The sequence below is a fragment of the Salmo salar genome, chromosome 06, assembly GCF_965601325.2.
Source record: "Salmo salar chromosome 06, fSalSal1, whole genome shotgun sequence".
Lineage (NCBI taxonomy): Eukaryota > Metazoa > Chordata > Actinopteri > Salmoniformes > Salmonidae > Salmo > Salmo salar.
The window spans coordinates 94,045,001-94,062,922 of record NC_138296.1 but is presented as its reverse complement, the minus strand read 5'-3'; the positions used below and the strand labels follow the sequence as shown (position 1 = coordinate 94,062,922).

At 41.1% G+C, this 17,922-nt stretch overlaps 1 protein-coding gene across 2 annotated transcripts in view; it reads right to left on the bottom strand.

Annotated features, from left to right (window-relative positions):
* LOC106608317 (protein-tyrosine kinase 2-beta) overlaps window positions 1–17,922 on the bottom strand; it is a 91,740-nt gene that overhangs the window by 13,305 nt on the left and 60,513 nt on the right. For both annotated transcript variants that reach the window (XM_045721173.2, XM_082977087.1), the window contains exons 11-20: window positions 17,220–17,337; window positions 17,029–17,068; window positions 16,721–16,758; window positions 16,516–16,557; window positions 11,350–11,447; window positions 11,131–11,212; window positions 8,831–8,931; window positions 8,065–8,180; window positions 4,032–4,132; window positions 3,653–3,742 (exon numbers count right to left, since the gene is read on the bottom strand). In XM_045721173.2, coding sequence (XP_045577129.2) covers window positions 3,653–3,742; window positions 4,032–4,132; window positions 8,065–8,180; window positions 8,831–8,931; window positions 11,131–11,212; window positions 11,350–11,447; window positions 16,516–16,557; window positions 16,721–16,758; window positions 17,029–17,068; window positions 17,220–17,337 — 826 coding nt within the window. The remainder of the gene's footprint in view (window positions 1–3,652; window positions 3,743–4,031; window positions 4,133–8,064; window positions 8,181–8,830; window positions 8,932–11,130; window positions 11,213–11,349; window positions 11,448–16,515; window positions 16,558–16,720; window positions 16,759–17,028; window positions 17,069–17,219; window positions 17,338–17,922) is intronic.

Below are 17,922 nucleotides of genomic sequence, written 5' to 3'. Positions count from 1 at the left end.
ACAACAGAACACATCCACACATTAAACACACTAATAAACCAACATGTTCATCAGAACAACAGAACACATCCACACATTAAACACACTAATAAACCAACATGTTCATCAGAACAACAGAACACATCCACACATTAAACACACTAATAAACCAACATGTTCATCAGAACAACAGAACACATCCACACATTAAACACACTAATAAACCAACATGTTCATCAGAACAACAGAACACATCCACACATTAAACACACTAATAAACCAACATGTTCATCAGAACAACAGAACACATCCACACATTAAACACACTAATAAACCAACATGTTCATCAGAACACCAGAACAACAGAACACATCCACACATTAAACACACTAATAAACCAACATGTTCATCAGAACAACAGAACACATCCACACATTAAACACACTAATAAACCAGCATGTTCATCAGAACAGCAGAACACATCCACACATTAAACACATTAATAAACCAGCATGTTCATCAGAACACCAGAACAACAGAACACATCCACACATTAAACACACTAATAAACCAGCATGTTCATCAGAACACCAGAACAACAGAACACATCCACACATTAAACCCACTAATAAACCAGCATGTTCATCAGAACAGCAGAGGAAAGGTATTTGCATGTTTTGTTGATTGTAAGAATGCTTTTGAAGCGATATGACATGATGGACTAAATTACAAAGTGGCGTCAGTGATCCTGCCGACCAAGGACGGGTCTGAGGAGCTATTGGCGTCGCAGCTGGACATCAAGCTAGCGAGGTGTTATGAACGCAGCCCACGATGCGGTTAGTCATTGTGGCTGGGACCGCGGATTGTCCCGGGTTTGTGGCTGTCTAGATCCCTGCTGTTTGTTGTATTCAATCTTCCCTGTGACCTCCCCTGTCTGGAACTGCGAGGAGTAACAGCCTAAAATATGTTGCTAGCTACCATGACGAAGACCAAAGCCGGTGGGAGTACCGTTGAGGACAGTGGTGTCTCTCTATCACACGTAAAGGATCTTTTAAACAAATAGAGACCTATAAGCAGTTGTTACAACAACAAGAAAATAGTGTTTTGTCTAAATACTGGTGGAGTCAACTAATAAAAGAAGGGACGACCTGACCAGAGAGGTCCAGGACCTGAAGAACAGTTTGCAGTTCTCCCAGGGTCAGCTCGACGAGTTGAAACAGGAGAACGGCAAGATGACAGCAATCTGTAAGTCAATGAGAAAGGACATCAGTTCTATTTGTGAATCCAGTTTTATTATTTTTTATATATATTTTTTTTTTACTTTTACCCCTTTTACTCCCCAATTTAATGGTATCCAATTGGTAGTTACAGTCTTGTCTCATTGCTGCAACTCCCGTACGGACTCGGGAGAGGCGAAGGTCGAGAGCCATGACTCGTCCAAAACACTACCCTGTAATGCGATGCTACTGGCGGCAGAGAAGTTAAGCGCAGGAGAGCGGAAACTGATTTACAACGGTTGTGTTTAATAACCATAAACCACCGTCAACAGAATAATAATAATAAATGGGTCAAACAATAAACCCGGTAAATACCAGCATATCGTGCACAAGCACTACAACAAACACTTACGGACAAGGACATGGGGGGGAACAGAGGGTTAAATACACAACATGTAATTGATGGAATTGGAACCAGGTGTGATGGAAGACAAGACAAAACCAATGGAAAATGAAAAGTGGATCGGCGATGGCTAGAAGGTCGGTGACTTCGACCGCCGAACGAACAAGGAGAGGAACCAACTTCGGCGGAAGTCGTGACAGGCCCGCACTGCTTCTAGACACAATGCCCGCTTAACCCGGAAGCCAGCCGCACCAATGTATCAGAGGAAATACCGTACACCTGGCGATGGGACAAGGACATCCCTGCCAGCCAAATCCTCCCCTAACCCAGACGATGCTGGGCCAATTGTGCGCCGCCCCATGGGTCTCCCAGTCGCTGCCGGCTGCGACAGAGCCTGGACTCGAACCAGGATCTCTATTGGCACAGCTAGCAACAGCGATGCAGTGCCTTAGATCACTGCGCCACTCGGGAGGCCAGAACAGAGTTTTTTGCACAAGGGGTGAGACAAGGGTGCAGTTTAAGTCCAACCCTGTTCAACGTCTTCATCAACGAACTAGCAGTGTTGTTGGACCAATCTGCAGTCCCTGGACTCACCCTCAAAGATGAGGTCAGATTCCTGCTCTACCCAGATGACCTTGTCCTACGGTCACCAACAGATTAAGGTCTACCCAGATGACCTTGTCCTACGGTCACCAACAGATCAAGGTCTACCCAGAAGACCTTGTCCTACTGTCACCAACAGATCAAGGTCTACCCAGATGATCTTGTCCTACTGTCACCAACAGATTGAGGTCTACAGGAACAACTTGACATTCTTTAGGAATACAGAATCAACTGGACAATCAACAACAACTTTCAGAAAACCAAAGTCGTGATTTTCCAGAAAAAAGCTAGAAATCAGAGTAGCAGACACTCCTTCAAATGAGGAAATACCATGGTTGAACATGTCCAATGGTACAACTACCTGGGACTAATAATCAATGTCTCTGGTGGATTTGGTCTGGCAGAGAATGCACTAAAATAAAAAGCCTGCAAAGCATTTTACTCCATTAAAAGACAATTCAACAACAAAAAAAAATGAATATTCCTATCCAAATCTGGTGAAAAATATTAAAAACTGTAATTTTACCAATTGTACTATATGGAAGTGAGGTTTAGGGACCAACTTGCAATTACGATTATAAGCATTGGGAGAAAAACCCAATAAAAATCGACATACAGATTTACTCAGTATTATCCTAAATATCCAAAAGAAAGTAGCAAATAATTCATGCAGAGCGGAACTCGGACGATTCCCTTTAATTGTAAATATAAAGAAAAGGACACTAACATTTTTGGCACCATTTGAAATTAAGCCCCAAAACATCCTTACAATTCAAAGCACTAGAAACCCAAGAACTGAACCCTGAAAAGAGTCCCCGATGTCAGCTGTTTACAACACTAAACAACTCTGATTTCCCTGGGGGTTTGGATAATAATTAAATTGTTATAGAAATGAAAACCTCCTATTTGACAAACTGGGAAAATGAAACAAACACAGACTAATAAACTAAATTGCTATTTGGCTTCAAAATATAATACAAATTGGCAGAATGTCTCTACTGTGTCAGAGATACAAAACAGAGATAGATCCTGACCCTAGGCTCAGCGATCACTAGTGAAAGAGAGAGAGAGAGAGAAATTGAGTAAGAGAGAGAGAGATCTAGAGAGTAAGAGAGAGAGAAAGAAAGAGATGGAGAGAGTAAAAGAGAGAGAGATTAAGAGAGAAAGAGAGATGGAGGGGGAAGAGAGCGAGAGAGAGAGGGGGGAGAGAGAGAGTAAGAGAGATGGAGAGAGTAAAAGAGAGAGAGATTGAGAGAAAGAGAGATGGAGGGGGAAGAGAGCGAGGGAGAGAGAGAGTAAGAGAGATGGAGAGAGTAAAAGAGAGAGAAGGAGGAGGGGAGGGGGAAGAGAGCAAGAGAGAGAGAGAGAGAGATACTGTTATACACACATGCACACACACAGAAATACTGCAAAAGCATAGGATCCCCGCAAAACATGTCAACAGACTTACCAAACATCCAGACATCACTAGCCGTTGTGAAGCGTCTGAAGTTAATGGATTCTGGAGCCATCCATTTTATAGGTAATCGGCTCACTGAGGCTGTGGAAATGACGCAGAAAGACAGTGGAAATGTTTTGCATATACATGTATTTAGCCAGTGTGGGGCCAGTATTTAAGAGAACACAGACAGACCGCCAACCACTCCATGGGAGAATCTCAATTACATTTCCTTGATTCCTTGCATCCTGTCGCCTCCTTCTCAAAACCCATTGGATGAGAAGGTCAGAAGTCACTCCCATCTGACTTTCTCATCCAATGGGTTTTAAAAATGAGGTGTGGTGCGAGGACGCGAGGAATCAAGGAAATGACATTGAGATTCTCCCCATACCCTTGTAATACTCTTCTTCCTCGATGTATCTGGACAGACCAAAGTCTCCCAGCCTAACACAGTCTGCTGTGGCCACCAGCACGTTCCTCACCGCTATGTCCCTGTTGGGACACAAGAAACAGGTTAGTTGAAACAGGGAGGTTACCACCTGAAGTTGTCCAATAAGAACACAGGTTTTTGTCATCTGTTGTAAGATGTTTTGCTACGGTGTGCTCTAACGGACACGACCCTGTTCTCTGGGTTAGAGGAATATGGGTGTCAACGTGGCTGATCCTACCTGTGCTTTGTCTCTGTGGGGACACAACATGTTGTGGGGTTACCGTGTTGTTGTCATGCTGTGTTGCTACCATGTTGTGTTGTCATGCTGTGCTGTGTTGCTACCATGTGTTGTTGTCATGCTGTGTTGCTACCATGTTGTGTTGTTGTTGTGTTGTTATCATGCTGTGTTGCTACCATGTGTTGTTGTCATGTTGTGTTGCTACCATGATGTGTTGTTGTTGTGTTGTTGTCATGCTGTGTTGCTACCATGTGTTGTTGTCATGTTGTGTTTCTACCATGATGTGTTGTTGTTGTGTTTTTGTCATGTTGTGTTGCTACCATGTTGTGTTGTTGTCATGTTGTGTTTCTACCATGATGTGTTGTTGTCATGTTGTGTTGTGTCATGTTGTGTTGCTACCATGATGCGTTGTTGTCATGTTGTGTTGCTACCATGATGTGTTGTTGTCATGTTGTGTTGCTACCATGTTGTGTTGTTGTCATGTTGTGGTGCTACCATTATGTGTTGTTGTCATGTTGTGTTGTTGTCATGTTGTGTTGCTACCATGATGTGTTGTCATGTTGTGTTGTGTCATGTTGTGTTGCTACCATGATGCGTTGTTGTCATGTTGTGTTGTTGTCATGTTGTGTTGCTACCATGATGTGTTGTTGTCATGTTGTGTTGCTACCATGTTGTGTTGTTGTCATGTTGTGTTTCTACCATGTTGTGTTGCTACCATGCTGTGTTGTTGTCATGTTGTGTTTCTACCATGATGTGTTGTTGTCATGTTGTGTTTCTACCATGTTGTGTTGTTGTCATGTTGTATATCTACCATGTTGTGTTGTTGTCATGTTGTGTTGCTACCATGCTGTGTTTCTACCATGTTGTGTTGCTACCATGCTGTGTTTCTACCATGTTGTGTTGTTGTCATGCTGTGTTTCTACCATGTTGTGTTGTTGTCATGTTGTGTTGAACCATGCTGTGTTGTCATGTGTTGCTGCCATGCTGTGTTGTTGTCTTAGGTCTCTCTGTATGTTGTGCTGTGGTATCTCTCTTGTCCTGATGTGAGTTTTGTCCTACACCTTTAATCCGAGTCCCAGCCCCCGCAGGAGGCTTTTTGCCTCTTGATAGGCAGTCATTGTAAATAAGAATTCCGTTCTTAATTGACTTGCCTAGTTAAATAAAGGTGAAATAAATATAAACAACAACATGGGTTGTGTGGCGGTAATACAACTTTACATCATGGACATCGACACTGAGTGGACAAAACATTAAGAACACCTGCTCATTCCATGACATCGTCTGACCAGGTGAAAGCTATGATCCCTTAATGATGTCATGTGTTAAATCCACTTCAAATCAGTGTAGATGAAAGGGGAGGAGACCGGTTAAATTATTTTTTAACCCTCGAGACAATTGAGACATGGATTGTGTAAGTGTGCCATTCAGAGGGTGAATGGGTAAGATGTAGATATATACAGTAAATGCCTTTGAACGGGGTATTGTAGTAGGTGCCAGGTGAAAGAACTGCAACGCTTCTGGGTTTTTCATGCTCAACAGTTTCCTGTGTGTATCAATAATGGTCCACCACCCAAAGGACATCCAGCCAACTTGACGCAACTGTGGGAAGCGTTGGAGTCAACATGGGGCCAGCATCCCTGTGGAACGCTTTCTACACCTTGTACGGGGGGGTTGGTGCAACTCAATATTAGGAAGGTGTTCTTAATGTTTTGTACACTCAGTGTATGTATTACATATCTAAGAGTGTGATGAAGTGTTTTCTGAAGAGGAATATGGTGGCCAACATGGAATATGGGTGTCAAGATGGCCGCCCTACCTGTGCGGGAAAAACTATACGGACACGCCTGGCGCCCAAATTGATGACATATGAGAGTCAAGCAGAGATGAATGGATTCGGTTCAGTCAGTCGTCAGTGATGAGCCCTTCCCAGCTAGCTAGTTTATGCTGGCTAGCTGGCAACAACAGCATCATTGCACTAGTTAATACTCACTAAAAAGAAAGGGATGTTTTTTTTTCGATGGGTGAGGGAGAAATAACTTCTAGTATTGGTCACCTTCTGGATGCCACCGTGACACGCCAATTAGTTAACGTAACGATAAGCCGGTTGGAATGACCAGTGTTCGGTGTTCTATCAAGGTACTTCCCACTGGGCTAACGTAGCCAATTTGATACATCCCACTTGATTATATTCTGAGTAGGATAGCAGCCTACACAATAAATAACTTTGTAATATTGGTAGTAATCATCTGGATGTCACTGATGTCTACTGATCAATGGAGAGACTTTGTGCTGCAAGCCAGTAACAGCACAACATGGCACACAATGTGTCCTTTGTTCCTGCTTGCCGACTAATGCTGAGCACTGCTGTCCTGCAGTAAGGAGAGGGAAGTAGTTGGAAGGTGAAGCTAGTATCAGGCCAGTAAGAAGAGGGAAGTAGTTGGAAGGTGAAGCTAGTATCAGGCCAGTAAGAAGAGGGAAGTAGTTGGAAGGTGAAGCTAGTATCAGGCCAGTAAGAAGAGGGAAGTAGTTGGAAGGTGAAGCTAGTATCAGGCCAGTAAGAAGAGGGAAGTAGTTGGAAGGTGAAGCTAGTATCAGGCCAGTAAGAAGAGGGAAGTAGTTGGAAGGTGAAGCTAGTATCAGGCCAGTAAGAAGAGGGAAGTAGTTGGAAGGTGAAGCTAGTATCAGGCCTGTAAGAAGAGGGAAGTAGTTGGAAGGTGAAGCTAGTATCAGGCCAGTAAGGAGAGGGAAGTAGTTGGAAGGTGAAGCTAGTATCAGGCCAGTAAGAAGAGGGAAGTAGTTGGAAGGTGAAGCTAGTATCAGGCCAGTAAGAAGAGGGAAGTAGTTGGAAGGTGAAGCTAGTATCAGGCCAGTAAGAAGAGGGAAGTAGTTGGAAGGTGAAGCTAGTATCAGGCCAGTAAGAAGAGGGAAGTAGTTGGAAGGTGAAGCTAGTATCAGGCCAGTAAGAAGAGGGAAGTAGTTGGAAGGTGAAGCTAGTATCAGGCCTGTAAGAAGAGGGAAGTAGTTGGAAGGTGAAGCTAGTATCAGGCCAGTAAGGAGAGGGAAGTAGTTGGAAGGTGAAGCTAGTATCAGGCCAGTAAGAAGAGGGAAGTAGTTGGAAGGTGAAGCTAGTATCAGGCCAGTGAGAAGAGGGAAATAGTTGGAAGGTGAAGCTAGTATCAGGCCAGTAAGAAGAGGGAAGTAGTTGGAAGGTGAAGCTAGTATCAGGCCAGTAAGAAGAGGGAAATAGTTGGAAGGTGAAGCTAGTATCAGGCCAATAAGAAGAGGGAAATAGTTGGAAGGTGAAGCTAGTATCAGGCCAGTAAGAAGAGGGAATTAGTTGGAAGGTGAAGCTAGTATCAGGCCAGTAAGAAGAGGGAAGTAGTTGGAAGGTGAAGCTAGTATCAGGCCAGTAAGGAGAGGGAAGTAGCAAGATAGTGTAGCTCATATCAGGCCAGGGTGACAGCAAAAGCACATTTATTGTAGTGATTTTCACAGAAAATGTAAAACTACGGCATTAACATCTACATAAAAATAAATAAACAATTACTCTGATTAAAAAAATTGAATGATTCTGAACATTCTTCCAACTTCGACAGACAAGTTTTAAATTCTCGTTGAAGTTTCTAGCCACAAGCATGAACTAGATAGCTGTGATGACTGACTGAACTGAATCAGTTTGTCCCCACTCCACTCTCGCTGCGTGACATACGTCATCAATTTTGGGACCCCAGGCGTGTCCGTATAGCCTCCCCCTACCTGTGCACCATGTTGATTCCTTCCAGGTAGACCAGAGCTTTACAGATCTGCAGGCTGAAGAGGACCAGCGTTATGTTGGTCAGCTTGTGCTTGTTCTCTTCTAGGTAGTTGCCCAGCTGGAAGACAGATGGAACAAAATGATAGGGCAGCTACCAGCTAGCAGGCAGGAGAAGCTGGTAGAGAAGCGCCTGGAGAGTCACTGGTTTAAATCCCAGGTCTGACAGGAGAAATTGTCCTATAAGTCGAGTGTATCCGAGTTCCCAAGTTCATTTTGGCTACTGTTGTCTCACTTAGCCATACTGGTAGAGCTCCATGACGATTCACACATCATGGCTAACAACATAGCGTTATGGCTAACAACATAGCATCATGGCTAACAGCATAGCATAATGGCTAACAACATAGGATGCATTCGTTAATTAACTCTGGAGTGCCAGAGAGCGTAAATTCAGAGTGTTGACAGATTGTCCGTTTGTAAATTCAGAGTGTTGACAGATTGTCCGTTTGTAAATTCAGAGCTTTTCGCTCTCGGAGCGTTCAGAGAGCACACTGGACGCTCTGGCCCGAGGAGTAGGGTTGATCTGAGCATTCTGACCTCACAATGGCAGTCAAGCACCCAAACTAACTGGCTAAATTAATCAGTTATTCTGCACTCTGGCACACTCAGACAAGAGCGCTCTGAAATCGGAGTAGATAGCCAGAGCGAATTTACAAAACGCACCCCATAGTGTCATGGCTAACAACATAGTATGGCTGTGGTTCTCACCTCTCCATACTGGTATAGCTCCATGACAATCCACACTGGGTCTTCCTCTATGACACCGATCAGGCTGACGATGTGGGGATGTTTCAGGTTCTTCATGATCACTGGAGAATGGACAGGTTTAACCATTCAACGTTTCCTTACATTTTCATACACAGGGGCGCAACTTTCACTGGGTACGAGGGGGACATGTACCCCCCCCCCCCCCCCCCCCACTCCACATTTTGAAATTGCATTTTTGTCCCCCCCCCCGTTTTATCATTGGAATGTGATACAAAACAAGGCAAGGGTGTGCTTTGGGACCATGCAGACGCCTCCGAGCGGTCGGGTAGGCTGTTCGGAGTGTTTATCCGACTGGATACAAAAATTATAATAATACTTACTAATAGTATGTATACCACAGCATCGTTGTTTCTGATTGGTCTGAAGGGCATTCTAGAATGTACATTAAAACCAGATTTCGGGACAGTTGGGAAAAGATTTCGGGACAGTTGGGAAAAGATATCGGGACACCTTGGAATCATGAAGCAATATGCACCTACAGTATGCAGACTGTACTTCCTACAAAGTTACAGAAAGATAAACCAACAACCACTCATACTGAAATAGGATACATTATAAACACAGGTCCAATGAGGAAAAGCTTAGCTAGTATTGATTTGTTTTTGCAGAGCATCTGATGACCTAACGTGGGGAGTGATGAACATGAATTTCTCCTGTCCCCTCTGCTGCTAAAGATGTCAAATCATCCCACATGTTTCTAGTTTCACAAGCTATTTTCAGCAACTAGCATTTTGTTTATTTGCTTGTCATATTGGCAGGTTGGCTAGAAACTAACTATTTAGCTCACTTCTAGCCTAGTGTTTGAACAGTGTCGAGTGTCCTGACGAGAAGGAAAACTTTCCTAGCTATGCCAGGCAAAATCGGGCATCATCGGCTCATTGTTATGGATGTATCCAAATGAATGACAATAGAAAAGATCTTCAACAAATGCAAATGCAGCTACTTGCTGCTGTTATTCTGGATGCAGATGTCGTGACTGTGTTAGCTAGTTGGCCACCTAACAAGCAAGGGACAACAACATTGCCAGAGAGCATGGCTATGGAACATACAGGAAGAACAACTGGATCCATAAATATATCTCTAGCAACCAATTATTTATACCGGTAAACGTGTGCTTTAGTATTGTTTGTGGTATAAGCGGGATAACTCTGCAAACTCGGCTCCGTCTCGTCCTGGTGCATTGTCCATTATTTCCAAGGTAATGTACCAAAACGGAGATGTTTATCCCTTACGTATTGTCTCTACAGATCAGGTCTCTTGATGCTTATTCAAATGATCATGAAGTGTACAAAAAAATAATAAGTAGCGTTGCGAGCCTTGTCTTGTGTGAGCCAGGATGAAGCCTATCTCCTGTTTGGCTAACAGCTTGATGTAGCCTACAAGTAGACCCCCTGGACAGGACACTAGTCTATTGCAGGGCCACACCCTCTTCTTAAAACAAATTCCCATATTGCCTGAAGAAGTGGGTATACTCACATTTTGCCATACATTTCCCATATTCCCATAATATAAAAAAAATATTTGACAAAATATTGAATTCGGCCTTTACTACTACAGCCTATAAAATCTCATTGAATAACACATTCATTAATGACAATAAAAGACTGTCAAGGAAAAAGGTTTTGAAGTCTCTGTCCTATATCTTGGACATATAAGAAAGCTCAGGTATTATTTTTGTTTTTTTGGAAACACATTTAATCACTTATTTTTGTTGGCACAAAACTACCTCCATAATTCAATGTATTTGTATGAGTTACCGTGGTTACCTTCAGACTAGTCCTGTGACACCATCGTGTCCGTGAGAATCTCATCTTTCCACATTAGTTTTGTAGGCCAAACTGTTTTTGTGAGAAGATTTTCAGGATGTCTAATGGTCTGACAAACACCGTTGTCGCTCTGCCACCTTCCACCGCAGATGCGGAAGGCCAACATAGGAGGATGCAGTGGATTGAGATCCAGCGCCTGAAAATAATATATATTACTGACGATTTTGATGGGGATTTTTTAAATTATATTAAGTAAGTAGTTTTTTGACAAACCTATTTTTAAACCACATCAGGAGACCACTTTTGAGGTCTGCAAAAAATGTAAGAAATTACACCACTGGTGCCAAGCGGGGTCCCATTTTTCCAGTCTTTGGTATGACTTGGCCGGGGATCCCAACCTTTCAATCTCAGGGCGGACACTCTAACCACAAGGCTGGTGAGTTGGTGAAGTGTGATCAGTATTTTTTTCTGTACCTGCTTCACTCATGAACTTCTCCATGATGTCAGGTGAACAGTCTTTACACGTCTTCACCGCCACGCTTAGCCTCTCCCCATTCTGGTTCACAAACACAGAAACCAGACACACACACACACACACACACACACAACAGTGAGATCAATATTGTGTTTAGTTCGACACATTTGAGGTGTTAGAATTAATTGTATGAGTAGGGTGTCAGGAGATAGACTTGCCGATTTCTTGTACATTCCTTCATAGACCTCCCCAAAAAAACCCTCGCCAAGGATCCGTCCCAGAACAATGTCATCTCTGTCAATTCCATACTTCACCACTGGAACCAAGTATACAACAACTTAAAACTTAGAATATACAGAACATATAGTAGAACATAGAACATACAGTATATCACAGAACATGCAGTAGAACATAGAACATACAGTATATCACAGAACATACAGTAGAACATAGAACATACAGTATATCACAGAACATACAGTAGAACATCGAACATACAGTATATCACAGAACATACAGTAGAACATAGAACATACAACAGATCATAGAACATACAGTAGAACATAGAACTTACAGTAGATCATAGAACACAGCAGAACATAGAACATACAGTAGAACATAGAACATACAGCAGATCATAGAACATAGAACATACAGCAGATCATAGAACATACAGTAGATCATAGAACATACAGTAGATCATAGAACATACAGTAGATCATAGAACATACAGTAGATCATAGAACATAGAACATACAGCAGATCATAGAACATAAAGTAGATCATAGAAATTACAGCAGATCATAGAACATAGAACATACAGCAGATCATAGAACATAGAACATACAGCAGATCATAGAACATACAGTAGATCATAGAACATAGAACATACAGCAGATCATAGAACATACAGTAGAACATAGAACATACAGTATATCACAGAACATTCAGTAGAACATAGAACATACAGCAGATCATAGAACATACAGTAGAACATACAGCAGATCATAAAACATAGAACATACAGTAGATCATAGAACATACAGTAGAACATAGAACATACAGTAGATCATAGAACACAGCAGAACATAGAACATACAGTAGATCATAGAACATACAGTAGATCATAGAACATACAGTAGATCATAGAACATAGAACATACAGTAGATCATAGAACATACAACAGATCATAGAACATACAGTAGAACACAGAACATAGAACATACAGCAGATCATAGAACATAGAACATACAGCAGATCATAGAACATACAGTAGATCATAGAACATACAGCAGATCATAGAACATACAGTAGAACATAGGACATACAGCAGATCATAGAACATACAGTAGATCATAGAACATAGAACATACAGCAGATCATAGAACATACAGTAGATCATAGAACATACAGCAGATCATAGAACATACAGTAGAACATAGGACATACAGCAGATCATAGAACATACAGCAGATCATAGAACATAGAACATACAGCAGATCATAGAACATACAGTAGATCATAGAACATACAGCAGATCATAGAACATAGAACATACAGCAGATCATAGAACATACAGTAGATCATAGAACATACAGTAGAACATAGAACATAGAACATACAGCAGATCATAGAACATACAGTAGATCATAGAACATACAGCAGATCATAGAACATACAGTAGAACATAGGACATACAGCAGATCATAGAACATAGAACATACAGCAGATCATAGAACATAGAACATACAGCAGATCATAGAACATACAGTAGATCATAGAACATACAGCAGATCATAGAACATACAGTAGAACATAGGACATACAGCAGATCATAGAACATAGAACATACAGCAGATCATAGAACATAGAACATACAGCAGATCATAGAACATACAGTAGATCATAGAACATACAGCAGATCATAGAACATAGAACATACAGCAGATCATAGAACATACAGTAGATCATAGAACATACAGTAGATCATAGAACATACAGTAGATCATAGAACATACAGCAGATCATAGAACATAGAACATACAGTAGATCATAGAACATACAGCAGATCATAAAACATAGAACATACAGTAGATCATAGAACATACAGTAGAACATAGAACATACAGTAGATCATAGAACACAGCAGAACATAGAACATACAGTAGATCATAGAACATACAGTAGATCATAGAACATACAGTAGATCATAGAACATAGAACATACAGTAGATCATAGAACATACAACAGATCATAGAACATACAGTAGAACATACAGTAGAACATAGAACATAGAACATACAGCAGATCATAGAACATAGAACATACAGCAGATCATAGAACATAGAACATACAGTAGATCATAGAACATACAGTAGATCATAGAACATAGAGTAGATCATAGAACATACAGCAGATCATAGAACATACAGTAGAACATAGAACATACAGCAGATCATAGAACATAGACCATACAGTAGATCATAGAACATACAGTAAATCATAGAACATACAGTAGATCATAGAACATAGAACATACAGTAGATCATAGAACATACAGTAGATCATAGAACATACAGTAGAACATAGAACATACAGTAGATCATAGAACATACAGTAGATCATAGAACATAGAACATACAGTAGATCATAGAACATAAAACAGATCATAGAACATACAGTAGAACATAGAACATACAGCAGATCATAGATCATAGAACATACAGTAGATCATAGAACATACAGCAGATCATAGAACATACAGTAGAACATAGAACATACAGCAGATCATAGAACATAGAACATACAGCAGATCATAGAACATACAGTAGATCATAGAACATACAGTAGATCATAGAACATACAGTAGATCATAGAACATACAGCAGATCATAGAACATAGAACATACAGCAGATCATAGAACATACAGTAGAACATAGAACATACAGCAGATCATAGAACATAGAACATACAGTAGATCATAGAACATACAGTAGATCATAGAACATACAGTAGATCATAGAACATAGAACATACAGCAGATCATAGAACATAGAACATACAGTAGATCATAGAACATACACTAGATCATAGAACATACAGTAGATCATAGAACATAGAACATACAGTAGATCATAAAACACAGCAGAACATAGAACATACAGCACATCATAGAACATAGAACATACAGTAGATCGTAGAACATACAGTAGATCATAGAACATACAGTAGATCATAGAACATAGAACATACAGTAGATCATAGAACATACAGTAGATCATAGAACATACAGTAGATCATAGAACATAGAACATACAGTAGATCATAGAACATACAGTAGATCATAGAACATACAGCAGATCATAGAACATACAGTAGATCATAGAACATAGAACATACAGTAGATCATAGAACATACAGTAGATCATAGAACATACAGTAGATCATAGAACATACAGCAGATCATAGAACATACAGTAGATCATAGAACATAGAACATACAGCAGATCATAGAACATACAGTAGATCATAGAACATACAGTAGAACATAGAACATACAGTAGATCATAGAACATACAGTAGATCATAGAACATACAGCAGATCATAGAACATACAGTAGAACATAGAACATACAGCAGATCATAGAACATAGACCATACAGTAGATCATAGAACATACAGTAGATCATAGAACATACAGTAGATCATAGAACATAGAACATACAGCAGATCATAGAACATAGAACATACAGTAGATCATAGAACATACAGTAGAACATAGAACATACAGTAGATCATAGAACATACAGTAGATCATAGAACATAGAACATACAGTAGATCATAGAACATAAAACAGATCATAGAACATACAGTAGAACATAGAACATAGAACATACAGCAGATCATAGATCATAGAACATACAGTAGATCATAGAACATACAGCAGATCATAGAACATACAGTAGAACATAGAACATACAGCAGATCATAGAACATAGAACATACAGCAGATCATAGATCATAGAACATACAGTAGATCATAGAACATACAGCAGATCATAGAACATACAGTAGAACATAGAACATACAGCAGATCATAGAACATAGAACATACAGCAGATCATAGAACATACAGTAGATCATAGAACATACAGTAGATCATAGAACATAGAACATACAGCAGATCATAGAACATACAGTAGATCATAGAACATACAGCAGATCATAGAACATACAGTAGAACATAGAACATAGAACATACAGTAGATCATAGAACATACAGTAGATCATAGAACATACAGTAGATCATAGAACATACAGTAGATCATATAAGGAAAATCTGAGGAAAACGCTAACAAAGTTCTATCAACACATTGCCTGTAGGTCTCGAGCATCAAAAACTCTCGACCATTGTTACTCTCCCTTCCGGGATGGCTACAAGGCCCTCCCCTGCCCTCCCTTCGGCAAATCAGATCACGACTCCATCCTGCTCCTCCCTTCCTATTGGCAGAAACTCAAACAGGAAGTACCCGTGCCAAGGTCTATACAACACAGGTCTGAACAATCGGAATCCATGCTCCCAAAGACTGTGGCCGACGTGAGTAAGTCCTTTAAGCGCATTAACCCTCGCAAGGCTGCCGGCACAGACGGCATCCCTTGTCGCGTCCTCAGAGCATGCGCAGACCAGCTGGCTGAAGTGTTCACGGACATATTCAATCTCTCCCTATCTCAGTCTGCTATCCCCACTTGCTTCAAGATGTCCACTGTTGTTCCTGTACCCAAGAAAGCAAATGTAACTGAACTAAATGACTATCATGTAGTGCTTTGAGAGGCTAGTTAATCACATCACCTCCCCCTTACCAGCCACCCTAGACACACTTCAATTTGCATACCACCCCAATAGATCCACAGACGATGCAATCACCATCGCACTGCACAATGCCCTATCCCATCTGGACAAGAGGAATACCTATGTGAGAATGCTGTTCATCGACTTCATCACCTTAGTGCCCTCCAAGCTCATCATAAAGCTCGGGGCCCTGGATCTGAACCCCACCCTGTGCAACTGGGTCCTGGACTTCCTGACGGGCCGCCCCCAGGTGGTGAAGGTAGGAAACAACACCTCCACTACGCTGATCCTCAACACAGGGGCCCCACAAGGGTGTGTGTCCAGCCCCCCCCCCCCCCCCCCCCCCCCTCCCGCCGCACGCCTCTAACTAAATCATCAAGTTTGCAGACGACACAACAGTAGTAGGCCTTATTACCAACAATGACGAGAGGTGAGGGCCCTGGCAAGAGTGGTGCCAGGAAAATAACCTCTCCCTCGACGTCAAACACAACGAAGGAGCTGATCATGGACTTCAGGAAACTTACTACTTACCAGATCTCGGTCGTTCATCAATCTCAGCGTAGATTTCAGATCCTGAACGATTGGATATTTGATGATGTCAGTTTGTGGTCAAAACAGATGGGTCAACTTGAGACATTGCCCCCACCCCACAGCCACAGCCACTGACAACGATTAATAATGAATCATGATACTCGGCAAACAAAGATGAAAGCAGTCTTGGTAGATAATAACTCACCCATGCTATATCTGAAGCAACCTGTGTTTTCCATTTGACTACAGAGTGGGAGGAGAGACAGACAGAGGAGGTGAGAAGAGAATCATCAACCCTGGATTTATAGTTCCTCAATGCACCAGGCACACACCGTTACAATAACACTACCTGTCTCGTTGATAAATCTATCCGAAAGATTCACCTTTCACTTGAGTTTATATCCGATGTTCCAACAACTACTCTTCAATACGTACAGTTCAGTTTCAGCATAGTGATTTGTTATAGAAATGACACAAAAGCCCCAAATATTAAGCTTTGTTCAATCCACTCACTTTGTGGGTAGATCTGGAAGGGAACTTCGTAGATTTGCGTCTATGGGGTCATGGCAGAAACATGGTGTTACTTCACATTGGTTCAATAGGATTTACGACAAATGAGAACCAAGTTAGACCATTGCGATGCACTCTTTCAGTGTTTTCCCTACCATTATATAGACTGGGCGAACTTCCTGATCCCCCTTTACCTTTGTTTGATCTGACGACGAACGACTCGTCAGTGGCGTGCTCCAAGCGACAGTAACCGTCAATAAGGTCCACCATGTTCTCTGCCATCGCAAACTTGGTCACGTTGATAGACAGAGGCTGACGAAGAAAATTACAAACCTTTCACATTACTGACAATTACTGACAATTACAAATCACATTACAAACACTATATAGCATTATACTGTCATAGGGGTCATAGACCGATAGGCTTTCAGGGCTAAATATTACTTAAGATGCAGGCATTTAACTCAACTATCACGTCAATAAAAATGTTGCGTGTTTTTTGTTGTTGTTGATACACACACAGATCTCAAGTTATGATTCGGCGCCCGTATTCACAAAGTCTCTCAGAGTAGAAGTACTACTCTTAAGATCAGCTTTAAATAACGATGTATTATGATCTAAAGGTAATACTGATCCTAGATCAGGTTTAAATAACGATGTATTATGATCTAAAGGTAATACTGATCCTAGATCAGGTTTAAATAACGATGTATTATGATCTAAAGGTAATACTGATCCTAGATCAGGTTTAAATAACAATGTATTATGATCTAAAGGTAATACTGATCCTAGATCAGGTTTAAATAACGATGTATTATGATCTAAAGGAAATACTGATCCTAGATCAGGTTTAAATAACGATGTATTATGATCTAAAGGCAATACTGATCCTAGATC